The following is a 17,432-nucleotide window of genomic DNA, read 5'->3' as shown; positions in this document are numbered from 1 at the left end:
GGAGGGGAAAGTTCAAATACGTTTGAACTCCTTGAATACGTCCTTCCTACAATAAAAGCATACTCGACCAAGTACAAGAGAACAGACATTGTGTTTGATGTTAACCGGCCATCTAGTCTGAAAGCTGAAACTAGATCGAAGTGTGGACGTGGGGTCAGAATCAGAATCAGAAGACTTTTATTGCCATTACATGTAAACATGTTAGGAATTTGCTTTGGTGGACAGCAGAGTGCAGTTTACAACATTAGGACAAGTGCAAAAAGGGGATTCCTGTTCATGACCTGTGTTGCACTCTTGCAGAAAAGAGCAAAGGGATGCTCTTTTTCCATGCCTTCACTGGCTGCGATGTTGTTTCAGCATTCCGCGGAAAAGGGAAGAAGTCTGCTTGGCAAACCTGGAATGTTTGTGATGAGGCTTCCGGCGTCTTCAGCAAACTCATCCTGTAGTGGATGATGAAGAACTGAAAACCTTGGAGAAGTTCGTGGTCATGATGTACGACCGATCCAGCACAGCTGAAGGTGTCAATGATGCGAGGTTGAACTTGTTTGCTCGGTAAGCAAAGGCCGTACAAAGCCATTCCTCCAACCCGATCAGCACTGAAGCAACATATGAAGCATGCTTCCTACCAAGCGGCCGGTATCTGGAGTCAGTCAACAGTATGTCAACCATAAATGCAGACTCCCGCTAACTGGGGCTGGACCAAGAAAGAAGATCTGTGGCAGATTGATTGGACTGAGCTCCTACCCATTGCAGAGAGTTGCCAGCAGCTGACCAAGTGTGGGTGCAAGTCAGAATGCTGCTGTCGATGCAAATGCTACTCCTTTGGTCTGACCTGCATGGCACTGTGCAACTGCAGGTGCGAGGTTTAGAAGCGTTGTAGTATAGGCCCACTATACTATTGTACTATAAAAAACAAGTATAGGCCTACTCCCTACATGTGAAAAAAAAAGAAAAAAGAAAAGAAAAAAGAAAAGAAAAGAAAAGAAAAGAAAAGAAAAGAAAAGAAAATTTGAAAAAAGAAAAAGACAAAAAAAAGACTGCCTCCTGCCTCGACGGGTGGGGCAGTTTGAGTGTCTCCATGACCCCCAGAGCTATGTCGGCAGGAGTCTTGTACTCCTGGCAGGGTTACCCAAGTCGAAAAGGTCAAAGGGTAGAGACTAGACAAAGAGTGATCCCACAGCGCCACGGTACCATGCATTTTAGCCGCGTCAGCCACTTTGCATTGACATCCACTCTGTTGAGTTACTACATCACATACCCCTCCCCCCCCCCCCCCACACACACACACACAAACTATAAACCTCTAACAATACTAAGATATACACTACCATCCATTTTACCCGAGTCAGACATAACATAAACCTCTAATTTAGCAGAATATTAAGATTCCGGGACTGATATATGGTACAAGGAACCCGGTGAGTAAGTCCATGGGTCCAAATTTGGATTCTACATAGTGAAAAATGTATGATTTGACACCAAGATCATTCAAATAGGACATGTCTATGGGGTTTTATTGTGAAATGCAAGGTTACTGTATGAAAAATGGCAGCCATCTAGAAATGTTATTTGGCCAGATGGTTTTATGAAAAGAGCAATCCCTAAGGAGTATGTGTGCCTATTTTGGTGCTTGTATCCGCAAGTGAATGATTATTACTGCTGCTATCTGCCCCGCTACCAAGCAAGTATTTTTCCACACCTGATAGAAGTTGCGTGCACATAATGATAATGTTTCAGTTTTGTAAAGAGTAAGAAAGTGCAGACGCTAAGCTTGCAAATACTTGTTGTTGTTAAAATTGTTAACCACTTAAACACTCAATACTTGAGTGAACTAACTCTCTGTACTTAAACACTCTATACTACTCTGTACGTAAACACTACTTAGTGAACTAACCCTCTGTACTTCAGGAACCAATACTTAGTTGATCAGGGTCAACCATCAGCTATGCAAGCAGGTGTGTAACTGATGACAATTAGAATAATTGAAACAGGTGCTCCCAATCTGAAGAGCCGGAAGCAAATCTACTCCCAGACACAACACACAGACATAGATACCAAGTCAAACTGAATTTTCACTATTTATACTACTAGTTACAATACGTTCTAGTTTGCCATTGTTATTGTACAGTGAAATTAAGACATTGTGGCAGCCCTACAGAACAAAAAAGAAAGGAAGAGCACATGCAACTTACCGAGGTGTGGGTGGTCTTCAGCTTCCTGTTTAATAGAAACGTCTTCAGCTTCCTGTTTAATATTAGAAACGTCTTCAGCTTCCTGTTTAATATAAACGTCTTCAGCTTCCTGTTTAATAGAAACGTCCCTGGCCGAGTCTGGAGAGTTCATCTTCATCTGCAGTCTGGACTCTGGTCTGAAATCAAGTGAATAAGGAAGGACTTTAATAACTGCAGACCTATAGTCCGGCAGCTGGGGATGTGGAGTGGGAAATTTGTTATATATATTTTTCTATTTTTTTATCCCACGGTTTTGTAACCCATTTTTCAACCCTGTGTCAATTATCTAATGTGATCCTGGGCTCTACACTCCAAGAGCTCGGCCTAACTGGGGAGAGCAATGGACTTGAACTCATGCTTCCTCCCAGCCGGACGTAGCGCGTGGAAGGAACAGGTTATTCCAACCAGTTCCGTTCCCCTCCGTCATGTTTTTTGTGAGGGTACCTCCCCCTGGAGGACATTAAATTATCTCTCTCTCTCTCTCTCTCTCCAACTCAGCAGAGCAGGCAGGCAATGTAGCCAAGAGAGCTATACCTCCCTGTGGATGAGCGAGTTAGGCTACAATAATATTACTGCTGCTAGTATTAACTACTGCTTGTTTAGAATCATTTAACTAACAAGCAGATATGAGAGAAATAGGCTACTCGTCATGTATGTTGTGCCATGTTAAAAGATGAGTCATCAATAATATAAAAGATATATGTAGTATTAGTAAGAACAAGCTGTGAATCAGTTCATATCTTACCTGCTGTGTTTCAGGGTTGAGATGCTTAACGACGACACTGTTTTCAATCGTTTTACTTTTATTATATTACACTAATATTATTATTAGTGTTTTCAAACGAGTGCAAACAGCTAGCTGTGTGTGTGTGTGTGTGTGTGTGTGTGTGTGTGTGTGTGTGCATAAGGGTTGTGCGCATGCGCACTAGGCCTGTTTATGGTACGTGCACTTTGCACGTACCATAAACGGTCACTAGGGGGAGCCATGATACAGTGGGGAGCAGCTATGGAACTGAAAACTCTTCCATAGAAATTTACTGAAATATGTATTTATATAAATGCCTAGAATCAATCCATGCAGGACCAGGTGTTATTATGGTCATGACTCATTTATATATGGTTTATGGTCATTAGAGGATCCTGTAAGGCTTGATTCTAGGCTTAAAATAATTGGTAACACTAGAAAAAACAGCATGAATTCCATGCTGGTCTTTGCTGGTCTATGCTGGTCTTCAGTGGTCTATGCTGGTCTAGCTGGTGGACCATGCTGGTCCACCAGCTAGACCAGCATGTAGCTGCCTTCCAAGCAGTTGACCCGCGTTTGATTCCCGGCCAATGCAATACAGTGTCTATTCATGCAAGAGTTTCCCTGCCAAGTTGAAATGTTCAAATGCCATGACTTGTGCGAATTGGTAATGACTAACTGATTTAATTCTAGGCATAAACATTTTGTGCTTTCCTGTATGACCTTGTCCCTCTGCAAATAGGTGCACATGACTTGTATCTCATGCGTTGGTGGTATAGTGTTTAGCATAGCTGCCTTCCAAGCAGTTCACCCGGGTTCGATTCCCGGCCAATGCAATACACTGTCTATTCATGCAAGCGTTTCCCTGCCAAGTTGCAATGGTCAAATGCCATGACTTGTGCAAATTGGGAAGGACAAACTGATATAATTCTAGACATAAACATCTTGTGCTTTCTTGTATGACCTTGACCCTCTGCAAATAGGTGAACATGACTTGAATCTCATGCGTTGGTGGTATAGTGGTTAGCATAGCTGCTTCCCAAGCAATTGACCCCGGTTCGATTCCCGGCCAATGCAAAAAACAACTTTGCCTTTTCACATGTTGCTGCCTATGTCCCAGGGTTCAACTTTAGGACCCCCTCTGTTTTCTATTTATGTGAACAATCTGCCATCAATTTTTAGACACAGTTTTTCCCAGCTTTATGCCGATAATAAGGTCATCTACACATCTAACTCCTTCAACTGTGTTGAAGGAATAAAAGTTAAATAGCGTTTCAGGTAAATAGGATAATTTAAATAAATACATTTAAAAACCAGTTGAAGCCAGTGCTTGTGTCTTGTGTCTTCTGATTATGTAAAGGTGTCCATTGAAGTCTGTCGTATATTATGCAATGGTGTGTGAGAAAAGGACAGCCGAGGACAGTCTATTGTATGCAGTGTTAAGTGGAACAAGATCAGATTTTGAGGCATTTTGATAAACCACATCACAATAGTCGAATAGTGGAAGTACTAATAAAGCCAGTTTCTTGCGTACACTGAGTGAAAACCAGTTTCTGGATAGCATTTATTCTGAAGTTAACCTTTTTTGAACACATGGTTAATATGAGATTTGAATGCGAGTTCTGGGTCCAACCATACCGTGAGATATTTAATGTTGTCAGCTTTTTGCAAAGCCGTGCCATCATTACTTGTTATAGTAAAGGATTCTGTTATGGATTTGAGTTTAGGACTAGTACCAAAAATCATAATAAACCACTTTGACTTTGATTAAGCAGTAATTTATTATGTAAGAGCCAATTTTATCATATTTTCTTCATTTAATCCTAGACCTTTTTTTCATTAACTCTGCAGTCAAATGAGGCGTGGTTTCTGAATTGTGTGTTGTTTGCTTATCTTTGCTTATCATCCAGATAAAAAGTTTTTTCATGTTTTTTTTTATCTGGATGATAAGCAAAGATTGGCTACATTTGTGTTAATGTGCATCAGTAGCCTTTCCATGTCTACTTTAGTCTAATTTATATACTCTTTTTTTGAATAATGTGTGTGTGTGTGTGTGTGTGTGTGTGTGTGTGTGTGTGTGTGTGTGTGTGTGTGTTGCTTATCTTTTCTTATCATCCAGATAAAAAGAACATGAAACAAAAGATTGACTACATTTGTGTTAATGTGCATCAGTAGCCTTTCCATGTCTACTTTAGTCCAATGTATAGTTATTCTCCACTGTAAGACAGGACAGACACTTTACTGTTCCTTTGGATAGTATTGAATTTGGTAAACATTCCTTTTCTTTTAAAGCCCGGCTACAGACTGGAATACTTTACCAGCTAACATTAGATCCATCTCAACATTCCCAGTTTTTAAAAGTGTTACTTTAAAGTTGTATGTTCTTGCTATCGGTAAATATGCCATTATATCACCATGTTTATTTAGTTATTTCATTATTTTATTTTGTATTACTATTATCATTATTTTATTTTTGCACTCACTGTATAGGACGTAGCGTTTTCATAATGTGTTCTATGATTTGATTAAATGCCGTAATGTGGTCTGCAATGTTTAGTGTTTTGTCTCGTCCATGTATGTTGTATGTCATTTGTTTTGTTTTATTGTAAACTTACATGTACAATAATTAGCCTTGTAAAAGTGTGTGCGGTGGAATGTGTACAAACCTGTATAACCTTCATTTGACTTCTAATTGTCTGCAAATCATATCATTGTTGAATAACACTTGAAAGTTATCGGCACAATTAACAACGCCAGTGGAAAACAGAAAAGGGCAATTAACTCCTGACCAAACAAATGATTTATCAGAATAACGAAGCCAGATCAAACATGTTTTACAGATATGGAGAGGAATAGAAGGTATATAAGAGGCTTCTGGCCGTCAGTTAGTTGTACAGACGCACCATGGGCAAGCTTCTCATCTTCGTTGGTAAGTCGAGAAATTGCTGTTGAGGAAAACATTTTTCTGTGCAGAGCAGCAGAGGAAATGAACTGTATCTTTAGATTTACTATGAAACGGATATACTTTTCTGTTCGAAATAGTTGTTTAACAGTATGATTCATATAACTGATGATTATAAGAATAAGTAGAAGGATTTATGTGTCATATATAGATTAATAACCGGAGGATAAATATTAGTGCTTGTCCTTACTGACCCAACCACCACTCCTTATTTTCCACTTTCTCTGGATCTCTCTCTCTGCAGGACTGGCTCTCCTTCTGCACGTGCAGCTAGGTAAGACTTTGTCCACTTGGTGTGTTACTCTCAAACGGCAAAAAAACAACAAGCCCTTATTTTGTCACTCGTCCCTTAATTGCAGGATCCTCCTACATCCTCTCATGTTACTTCACCAACTGGGGACAGTACCGTCACGGTGCTGGGAAGTACATGCCCACCGACATTGACCCGTGTCTCTGTGACCACATCGTCTACGCCTTCGCTGGAATAGACAAAAACATGCAGATCACGACCACTGAGTGGAACGATGAGGCTCTCATGGGACAGCTCAGCGATCTCAAGATACAGTGAGCACACACACACACACACACACACACACTGAAAGTGTAAACATTATATTTTATCATGTGCATGATCACAAAGGCTATGTTTTTAGTCTCCCGGTTGACGTGATGTTTCAACCCTCCGGGCTGCTGTTGTGGGAAGATACATGCTTTTATCAAGCCATAAAATGTGCATGTCATTTTTAGATTTGAACCACTTTAACCATTAGTTCATACTTTGGCTGTTCACAAATAGCAGATATACAACCTCGTATAGCGTGTCACTTCTATCTATTCTACATCTATTCTATGCTACATATCAGGCTGACACAAAGGTGTGAGGACTCAAAGTGATTTACATTTTTGTTTTGTTTTGTCCAGGAACGGCCCTAACCCTCTGAAGACCCTGCTGGCCGTTGGTGGATGGAACGTAGGAACTTTGTTTGCGTATGTATAAATCAGGAGACACGAGACAGTAGTAGTAGTATGTAGTATGACTGTACTCGAACTGAAGACAGGATGTAAACAAGACAACTTCCCCCAGTGCTGCTGGGGCATACCATTATACAGGGGGTGTTCCCCACTCCCTGTAACATCTCCCCTTTTATAGATGAGAACATATTCTGTCTTTTTTTTTTTTTTTTTTAACAACAAAAAATAAAGCAGCCACAGTGAGTCAAACATAACATAACCCAACATAAGAGTTCAGTCCCCCCTACAGATCCAGTCTATTTGGCACCTTCACCAGCCTCCCACTGGCCGTCCTGCGCTCTGGCACAGGTGGTGGGCCAGCCCTAGGCTGATGCACGTCGCCCCGACTGGGTGACTCGACATCCCGACCACCCGGGTCAGTGTCATTAGTAGTGACCGTCGTGTCGACAAGTGGATTGCTGATTTGCCCCTCGGGCGGGCCGTCATGCTGCACACTGCGTCGCTCGGTGTGGCGCTCTGTGTTGTCCCTCTCCGCTGGCCGCAGGTCCACCCGGTTACGGCGGTAGAGCGTCCCCTCGACATCCACCAGGTACGATCTGGGGCCCACCAGCTGCAGACAGACTCCTCTTCGCCACCTGCCCGTCCTGTCCCCAGGCAGTGGCTTCATCCTTATGTCCTGTCCGATGCACAGCTCAGGCAGATCCCTGGCCGATTTATCATACCAGAGCTTGGCTGTCTGGTGCTTCGTCCGCAGCTTGTCTGGGACCCCCGTAACCACACTCGGCTCCAAGAGCGCGTCAGCAACCGGGAGTGGGGTCCTCAGCCTACGAGACATCAGTCTTTGTGCAGGGCTGCTGAGCAGGCCCTCTGTGGGCGTGTTCCTCCACTGCAAGATTGCCAGCCACGGGTCATCACCCGCACTGGTTGCCTTCTTGCATAGGCTTTTCACTATCTTCACGGCCGACTCAGCCTTTCCATTCGACTTTGGGTATCTGGGCGAGGACTTGACGTGTTCAAAGTCCCATTCTTTAGCAAACCTCCTGAACGTCTCGCAGTCAAACTGAGCACCACAGTCAGTAATCACCCGGTCCGGCTGACCATGACGTGCAAACTGAGCCTTGCACCTCAGCACTGTAGTCCCTGCCGAAAGACCTGGGAGCAGCTCTATTTCCCAGAAATCAGAGTAATGGTCAACCATGACCAGGAAGTCCTTGCCAGCCTGTTTGAACAGATCCATGCTGAGTATCTGCCACGGTCGTGTTGGGAGTGCGTGAGACATCATTGTCTCCCGCTGTTGGTCATGTGCGTATTCGTTGCATGCTGAGCACTGGCTCACATAGTCCTTGATCTCGCCGTGCATGTTGGGCCAGTACAGCGTGTCTCTGGCCTGTCTGTAACAGGCATCTCCGCCCACATGGCTGGAATGAATGCGTTTCAACATTTCCGCGCGCAATGACTTCGGAACTATGACACGCTGGCTTTTGAAAAGCACGCCATCCTGTGCGCCAATCTCGTCCCTGATCGACCAATATTCCCTGATCGCCAGAGGAGCCTCCTCCCGGCAATCTGGCCAGCCCCGGAGCACCACTGCTTGTAATAACTGAAGATTCCCATCATCCTGAGTGTGTTGCCTTATCTGGTTCAGCCGCTGCCTGGTAACGTTGAGGTACTCCGCTTGATTAATCTGTTCAGCGTCCGCCTGTGCCCTCTGCAGGCAGCAGATCGTTTGTTTTGTATATTTAGCGCCTGCCCCCTGTGTTGGGGCCGTGGCCCTGCTCAAGGTGTCACTGATGTGCATATCGGGCCCTGGTTTATACACAACCTTGAGATTGTATGCTTGAAGTGTGAGCAACATGCTCTGGAGCCGTTTGGGTGCTGTGAGAAGGGGCTTGGTGAATATCGAGATGAGTGGCTTGTGGTCAGTTTCTGCTGTTATCTCCTCCCGCCCATACAAGTAATAATGAAAGCGCTGGCATGCGAACACTATACTCAGACATTCTTTCTCTATTTGCGCATAGTTCTGCTCAGTCTGAGTAAGTGCTCGCGACGCGAAGCCAACTGGCTGACTCTCCTGTAGCAAACAGCAGCCCAGTCCCTTCTGACTCGCGTCGCTCTGGATGGTGACCGGCTTGGTCACGTCGTAGTATCGCAGGAGCGGGGCCGTAGTAACGAGTCTCTTGATCTCCTCGACTGCAGCGTCGTGTTTGGGCAGCCAATGCCACGGAACGTCCTTGTCCAACAGCCTCCGTAGTGGCTCGCATACCTCAGAGAGGCGGGGCATGAACCTGGCAAGGTACGTCACAAACCCGATAAACCGTTGTACGGCCTTGGCATCTTCGGGGTGAGGCATGTCACGGACTGCCCTAATTTTCTCCGGGTCCGCTCTGAGACCATTCGCCGATAGAATGTGTCCATGAAACTTGACCTCTCTGACCCTGAACTGTAGTTTCCTCAAACTCAGTCTCAGCCTAACCTCCCTGCACCTCTGCATGAGTGCTAAAAGTTTGGTGTCATGGTCCTGTATGGCCTGCCCATCTGTCTCCCCACACCCCACAATCAAAATATCATCCGCTATGGGTTCCACCCCACTGAGCCCTGTCAGTAGCTCATGCTGCTTTCTCTGGTATATTTCTGGGGCCACGGACACCCCAAAAGGCAGTTTCAACCAGCGCTTCCTGCCCCATGGTGTCCAGAACGTGGTGGTGTAACTACTCTCTTCGTCTAGTTTACACTGCAAGAAAGCATCTCGTGCATCTACAAGGGTGAAAATTCGTGCCCTGGGCAGCTTGTATAACACGTCTTCAAGTGTCGGCATTATGTAGTGAGACCTCTTTAAGGCCTGATTCAGCGACTTGGGGTCTATGCAGATTCTCAACTTCTCTGGCTGTCTGACGATCACCATATTGCTAATCTAGTCAGTAGGTTCTGTCACTGGGGTTAAATGGCCATCCCTCTCATACTTGTCTAACTGAGCCTTGACTGCCTCTCTGAGAGCCACTGGTACATTACGAGGGGAAGCCTGCACTGGAGCTACATCTGCATGTAACTCAAAATGAACATCCCCTGGTAGTGACTCAACCGGATCATTAAAAACGTCACTGTATGCCTGCACGAGGTGCTGCCTGGTAAGTGGCTCTGTGCTGCTGTGTCCCACCATAAGAAGCTCCTCTGGGATGGTGAAGCGCAGCAGACCTAAGCGCTCACTGGTTTCACCTGACAACAAGGGCCTCTGCCCGCTTCTCACAATTTCAAACTGCAATTTGTGTGTTTTACCCCTCACTACACACTCTGTGTGAAATATGCCTACTGAGTGCATTGACTGGCCTGAATACAGTACTAACCTGGTCTGGCTCGGCAGTAGCTTTGCCTCAGGAGCGAGTCTCCTCACGTCTTTTATGCCCATCACATCACATGTTGCCCCTGAATCTAGCTGGCACCTCTGAAGCCCTCCATTCAGTTTTATGTTGGCAAACCATTTCTTCCCATGTCCCTGGACTGACCCTATGCTCTCTGCTGCGTATATATGGGCCTCCGTGTTGGACCTGTCCACGTCCTCCTCGTACACTTCAGCGTCCGCTGCATGTAGCTGTCGTGTGGCTTGGCCTCTCTTCATACACACCTTGGCAAAATGATTCGTTGTGCCACAGTGACGGCAGTTCTTTCCAAACGCTGGGCAAGACTCACGTCCACGCCTGTGTGTGTTGCCACAGAATCTGCATGTAGAGCTATCATTAGCTGGGGTTTGATACCGAACCCTGTCCGAGCGTTCCTGTTTAGGTGGGGCCCGTGGACGACGGCCATCCGTCGCATGCACTGTCTCTAGCAAAGACCTATCCTGTGTGATTGCTTGTATTCTCATGTCTGTCATCTCTGCAGCTCGACATATTTCAATGGCCGATGCCAGTGTGAGATCCTTCTGTCTAAGTAGACGGCGACGCACACCCTCGTCACTCACACCCAGCACCAGTCTGTCTCTTATCAACTCCTCTCTGAGTTGTCCATACTCGCAGGAAGCAGCCTTCTCCCTCAGCTTTGTTACAAATGAATCAATGGGCTCTCCTCCATCTTGCTTGCAGATTCCAAAAATGTATCTCTCGAATATGACATTTCTAGCTGGCTTGAAATATGCCTCCAAGGCGTCGAGAATAACTTGCACGTCCTTCCCTTGCTCCGCCGTGAGTCCTAAATTATGCTTGTATATATGACGACATTCACTGCCCATCACTCTTCGCAGAGTTGCTGCCTGTACCTCCTTTGCCTTTTCTGTTAATCCCGTTGCAAGTAAATAGTCCTCAAATTCAGCTCTGAAATTGTCCCAGTTACTTGCCAGATCGCCGCTCATTTTCATCTCCTCCGGTAGTGGTATATTAGCTGCCATGGTTACGGTAGCTTGTTGCTAACAGCTGTTCTGCCAGGCCTTTCCTTCTCCGTCTTTTTTTTTTTTTTTGTATTATTTCTTTCTCACGCCGGGTCCCGCACCGAAGCAAAACTGTACTTTGGTGTAGCCGCTTCTGACATCATGTTTGCGTATGTATAAATCAGGAGACACGAGACAGTAGTAGTAGTATGTAGTATGACTGTACTCGAACTGAAGACAGGATGTAAACAAGACAACTTCCCCCAGTGCTGCTGGGGCATACCATTATACAGGGGGTGTTCCCCACTCCCTGTAACAAACTTCTCAGTGAGTATTAAACATGAAACCTCAGATACTGTAAAGGCACTCTTTCTTTGACTCTTTTGGATGAATCTCTCCCTCTCTCCCTCTCTCTCTCTCTCTCTCTCTCCCTCTCCCTCTCCCTCTCCCTCCCCCTCCCCCCAGGTTCACATCCATGGTGTCCAGTCCTGCTAACCGTCAGACCTTCATCCAAAGCGTTATCAATTTCCTGTTACAGCACAGCTTTGATGGTCTGGACATCGACTGGGAGTACCCAGGCTCTCGTGGCTCCCCACCTGAGGACAAGGCTCTCTTCACCGTCCTGTGTCAGGTCAGCCTTCTATCATGTTACAAGACATAACCACCTTAATGGCACCCTTAAAATGTTGGAAATCTTTCTCTTCACCACATCCCGTCTCTCTGCAGGAGCTGTTGGCTGCCTTCGAGGCTCAAGGTAACGTTCCTCGTCTGATGCTCACCGCTGCCGTCGCTGCCGACAAGGGAGTGATCGACGCTGGATACGAAGTTTCCCAGCTCGGAGCGTCAGTATAGATAACACACAAACATACAAACAAGTATTTGGCTGCATGGGCATTATAGGCTATATGAGTATTTGTGTCTGTTGAGCTCCTACAATTTTCAAACGCTTCCGTCATACAGTCTGGTGCAACGAAAGCTCTGAATATGATGTGACGCCTCCTTCCCCGCTGATACGATTCGTCTTTACAGTCGCTCAGAATCAGAAATGACAATTTAATAAATAGCATCCTTTAAGCAGTTTCCCCAGACAGTGTGCGGTCGGTGCGGGACCTTAAAAAAAGAAAGAAAAAAAAAGAAAATTATATCATAGATTTCGGAACAATTGGACCTTCCTGGTTGTCCTATGCACTTTCACTAATATTTTCTTCAAATCCCCCTGACTCCTGTACATCCTTTCATCACCAGTATCCTGGACTACTTCCATGTGATGACCTACGACTTCCACGGCCCCTGGGCGCACGTTACTGGAGAGAACAGTCCTGTGTGGCAGGGCCCAGCTGACAAGGGTGCCATGATCTACTTCAACGTGGTGAGTGTGGAGGTTCCTCCACATTCAAAATGTGAACACAGTGAACCCCATTGGTTTCTAGTACAGACCCGGACCGCGACAGACCGCTTTGAAGCCACGTTTTCGGCGAAATTGAATCCGATGGCGGCGGGCATCTTCAGAGCAGAATCCCGAGAAACATACTGAATTTCATAATTAACCTCGTCGCCATTAAACCGCAGGTTTATAACTTTATATCAAAATGGACCGGCAGAAGCCAAGCACATACCTCTTTAACCTCTATACCTCGCCCAGGTTGCTATAGGCAACCTTCAGTGTCCCTCCAGGCACAAGGCGAAATGCGTGTGCACTAGTGTTGCGCGGGTCAGTGTTTTTTATGACACGCAGGTCCCGCATTATTAATTATTAATTTGACTCACCCGTCCGTCGCAGACTTAGCCTACAGTAGAGTTATGCCAACAACAGGACAGGGGGAAAATAAATGTGTGCTAAAAGGCTGTGCTGTATATTGTTTCCTTGTCCATATTATAGAACTACGCTATGAACTACTGGAAGAACCAGGGCGCCCCAGCTGAGAAGCTGCTGGTTGGTTTCGCCACCTACGGTAACACCTTCAAACTGGCTTCCTCTTCCAACACCGGTATCGGTGCTCCAAGCACTGGACCGGGACCTGCCGGTCAATTCACCGCCACGCCTGGAACCTGGGCCTACTATGAGGTATTTAACTCACCCTGGAACCTGGGCCTACTATGAGGTATTTAACTCACCCTGGAACCTGGGCCTACTATGAGGTATTTAACTCACCCTGGAACCTGGGCCTACTATGAGGTATTTAACTCACCCTGGAACCTGGGCCTATTAACTCACCCGTCGCCAATTGCGCCTTTTGACGCCTATTTTGATTACGGTGATCAACTGCGTCCAGTATGCCCTCACAACACTCCGGTAGCAGTCAGCTGGTAACCCCCCACCCCTTTTTGAAAGCTAATATCTTGGATTCTTCTTTTTGTGTCAAAACAAGCTAGATTTGCCTCATTTAAAAAAATGATATGATCCTCGCTTACGAAAAGTATGTTTTTTTTACTGTATATTTTATATTTGCAGTCGCCGTTAAATATCAGATGTTTTGGTAGAAATGTAGGCAAAAGGTGACGTGCATTCACCAAAACAAACTGCACATAAATAGAATTGTACAGCCATGTCAGAGGCAGAGATTGTACACGTCTCCAGTGCAACAAGGTTTTGCGTTCTATATAGAAACTAATACATACAGTATAGATTTCACATTTGTTTCTAATGGCTTGTCTCTGCTTCATTCAGATCTGCCACTTCCTGAACCAGCAAGGAGTCACAGACGTCTGGGATGTCGCCCAGCAGGTGCCTTACGCCTACAACAGCCAGACCTGGGTTGGATTCGACAACGTTGTCAGCTATCAGGGCAAGGTGCATAGCAGAATTTCACATAATCGCTCAGATTTGTAGACACTACTAGTTACTTGCGCGAGCAGAGCGGCGCAAGTACTGTATTCGGCTGCGTATGTCCGGGATCAGGGAATGTGTATTTCTTTGGTGGCGTCTCTCGGCCAATCAGAGCGTAAGTTTGCAGCTTGCTGCGTATGTCGGTGGCCCCTCGAACCGATTGGTTTGGGGCCGTGTGTTGGTGGCGTCACTCGGCCATGACGTAACTATATATGTTTATCTAAAAACATGTGTGACATGTGTGGATGACGTAACAGATTTACGTTATTCATGAGGGAGGAAGTTGACAAGCGTCAGATATAAGTTGCGTGCTCTGCTCGCGCACAAGTAGGCCATTCATGGCCAACTTGTGTGCGAAGCGCAAGGTGGCAGCTCGATAAGAGTGCATTTCTAGTTCCTGCTTTTGTCATTTATTTTAACGCACTGGTACAGGTTGGCTGGTACACTGGTTACAGGTACAGGTTAACTGGTTACTGTTAACTGGTACAGGTTGGCTGGTACACTGTTACAGGTACAGGTTAACTGGTTACTGTTAACTGGTACAGGTTGGCTGGTACACTGTTACAGGTACAGGTTAACTGGTTACTGTTAACTGGTACAGGTTGGCTGGCTGAAGAGGAGTGGTTTTGGTGGAGCCATGGTCTGGACTCTTGACCAGGACGACTTCAGTGGCAATTTCTGTGGCCAGGGAAAATACCCTCTGATCAACGCCCTGAAGAAGGGCCTGGGAACTTCTGGTAATATGACGCACGCACGCGTGCACGCACGCACGCAATACAAACTTCAGATTGATCATGGGGAAAGGTAGCAGAGAGGGGCAGTTTAGTGACAAGAACACACACCCTCAAAACTGTTTAGAGATTGCTACCATACCGTGAGAGTCAGGATTGCTAAATTGGAGTAAAAGACATTCCTGGACCCAAGAAACGGTGCAGCAGAGGGCAAGCAACATCAAAGCTTAGAACCAGGCCGTATGCCTGGTTCTATAGCCAAGCTTTGATGCTGCTTGCCCTCTCTGCCTGTTTCTGATGTGAAAGCACAAGTACTTGACCTCTGGCTATGCTCCTACACAAGTCTGATTATTCAGATAATGGATAACAGTCTACAGTATAGTGGGTTATTGGGTTAATTCAGCGGTGACAATACTACGTAGGCCTATTTCTAGTACAGAGTTCCATCTCTTGAGACATAATCCTCTTCTTCCTCCACGTGTCATGCAGGCTGTGCTTAGAGCTGGCTGAGATGGTCCAAGACCACGACGCAGGCCCATGTGCGTGGTGGGAAGGACCTGCTCCGTAACAGTTCTGTCTACTGATCACTGGTGGAAATAAAACTGTACAATTCAAAACACCTGTCCACATTATTATTGGGATCCGATTGTTTTTACTTCCGTTACTTTCTTCAGTTCTTGATAATAATAATAATAAACGTGTAAGAAAACAAGAAATGAAGATCACTTAATTTGCTAAGTAAGTATCTATACGTCATTTGTCAGCCGATCGCCGTTTGCGGATGACGTATCTATACGCAAATATAACCTTTTTATTGAATACTTAAGTTCATCTTTGTTTGCGCCCGGAGTATATATAAAGTAGCCCCGATCGCATCTTCAAAGATCCGGGGAGGTGATCCGCAGCTGCGCGACATGTCACATGAGACTAATTACTTAGAGCAAATAAAAATAAAAATGTAAATGTATTATTAGAGCGACAGAGAGAGAGAGGAGCGTGTGTGTGTACATGTGTGCGTGTGTATGTCAATTTTACAAAGGTGCAGACAATCAGAAATCAGCAGAGAGTGAGCAATGTTTGCGCTACTCTATGCCGAATTGAAGTGGACTCAGACCCAGACTTTTTTTTCCTCCCTGGAAATAAAAACGTCTGGGTGTCCGAGGCTACATTTCACCCAACAACACAACACTCGATTCCCCCCTCCCCTCCTGTTTCTACATGGTTTCTCCCGAGGAGGAGGATGGGGGGGGGGGGTCTGTCTCTCTCTCGCTCTCGGAAAAGTATTCAGTGTTGCTTGCGGAACTCAACTTTGTCTCGTTCCTGACCGCATCACTGTCGTGGTACACTCGAGGGTGTGGGTTAACGTGATTATTGCCACTTCAGTGACGCTTGCTGGATCTATATAAAGCATTTATTCCGAAGTTAAACCTTTTTTTGAACACATGGTTAATATGAGATTTGAATGCGAGTTCTGGGTCCAACCATACCGTGAGATATTTAATGTTGTCAGCTTTTTGCAAAGCCGTGCCATCATTACTTGTTATAGTAAAGGAATCTGTTGTGGATTTGAGTTTAGGACTAGTACCAAAAATCATAATAAACCACTTTGACTTTGATTTAGCAGTAACTTATTATGTAAGAGCCAATTTTATCATATTTTCTTCATTTAATCCTAGACCTTTTTTTCATTAACTCTGCAGTCAAATGAGGCGTGGTTTCTGAATTGTGTGTTGTTTGCTTATCTTTGCTTATCATCCAGATAAAAAGAACATGAAACAACTTTTTTAATGTTTTTTTTAATCTGGATGATAAGCAAAGATTGGCTACATTTGTGTTAATATGCATCAGTAGCCTTTCCATGTCTACTTTAGTCTAATTTATATACTCTTTTTTTTTTTGAATAATTTTTATCCCACGATTTTGCTAATCATTTTTTCACCCAGTGTCAATTATCTAATCTTATCCTGGGCGCTACACTTCCTCTGCCAACCTGGGGGGGGCAGAGGACTGACCTCATGCTTCCTTCTATGCATGAGGAGTCCAAGCTGCTTCTTTTCACCTGAGTATCCCCGGCCATTTATTCAAAGGCCACGCCCCCATTCACAATCACCTGTATCCACTACACCTGCCTCCTCTCACCACAGCCAATCCCTGGTCAATCACCACAGTATAAATACACCTGCGATCTCTCAACCAAGTTGTTTGTTCTGCTCCACGACAGACCAAGCATGGGTTTTGAGTACAGCTGCACTTGTAGATTGGCTATTTTCGCTATTCTTCAAATTTGCCATCCTCCTCCACCGTGCGTGCGTGCGTGCGTGCGTGCATGTGTGTGTGTGTTATCTTTTCTTATCATCCAGATAAAAAGAACATGAAACAAAAGATTGACTACATTTGTGTTAATGTGCATCAGTAGCCTTTCCATGTCTACTTTAGTCCAATGTATAGTTATTCTCCACTGTAAGACAGGACAGACACTTTACTGTTCCTTTGGTTAGTATTGAATTTGGTAAACATTCCTTTTCTTTTAAAGCCCCTACAGACTGGAATACTTTACCAGCTAACATTAGATCCATCTCAACATTCCCAGTTTTGAAAAGTGTTACT

At 45.1% G+C, this 17,432-nt stretch overlaps 1 protein-coding gene across 1 annotated transcript; it reads left to right on the top strand.

Annotated features, from left to right (window-relative positions):
* Nucleotides 1–5,774: 5,774 nt before the first annotated feature.
* Nucleotides 5,775–15,325, top strand: LOC308336515 (acidic mammalian chitinase-like; the record flags this gene model as incomplete). The annotated part of the gene is made up of 11 exons (XM_080793881.1): nucleotides 5,775–5,905; nucleotides 6,183–6,212; nucleotides 6,298–6,502; nucleotides 6,860–6,925; nucleotides 11,733–11,898; nucleotides 11,994–12,109; nucleotides 12,513–12,636; nucleotides 13,147–13,332; nucleotides 13,936–14,058; nucleotides 14,696–14,831; nucleotides 15,315–15,325. Exons 1-11 carry the CDS (start codon nucleotides 5,881–5,883, stop codon nucleotides 15,323–15,325), a joined length of 1,188 nt encoding a protein of 395 aa, XP_080650007.1. The 5' UTR covers nucleotides 5,775–5,880.
* Between the last annotated feature and the right edge of the window lie 2,107 nt (nucleotides 15,326–17,432).

This window comes from Protomyctophum bolini (genome assembly GCF_963924005.1).
Source record: "Protomyctophum bolini genome assembly, chromosome: 21".
Classification (NCBI taxonomy): Eukaryota; Metazoa; Chordata; class Actinopteri; order Myctophiformes; family Myctophidae; genus Protomyctophum; species Protomyctophum bolini.
The sequence above is the reverse complement of the archived record's forward strand: the minus strand, read 5'-3'. Positions and strand labels throughout refer to the sequence as shown.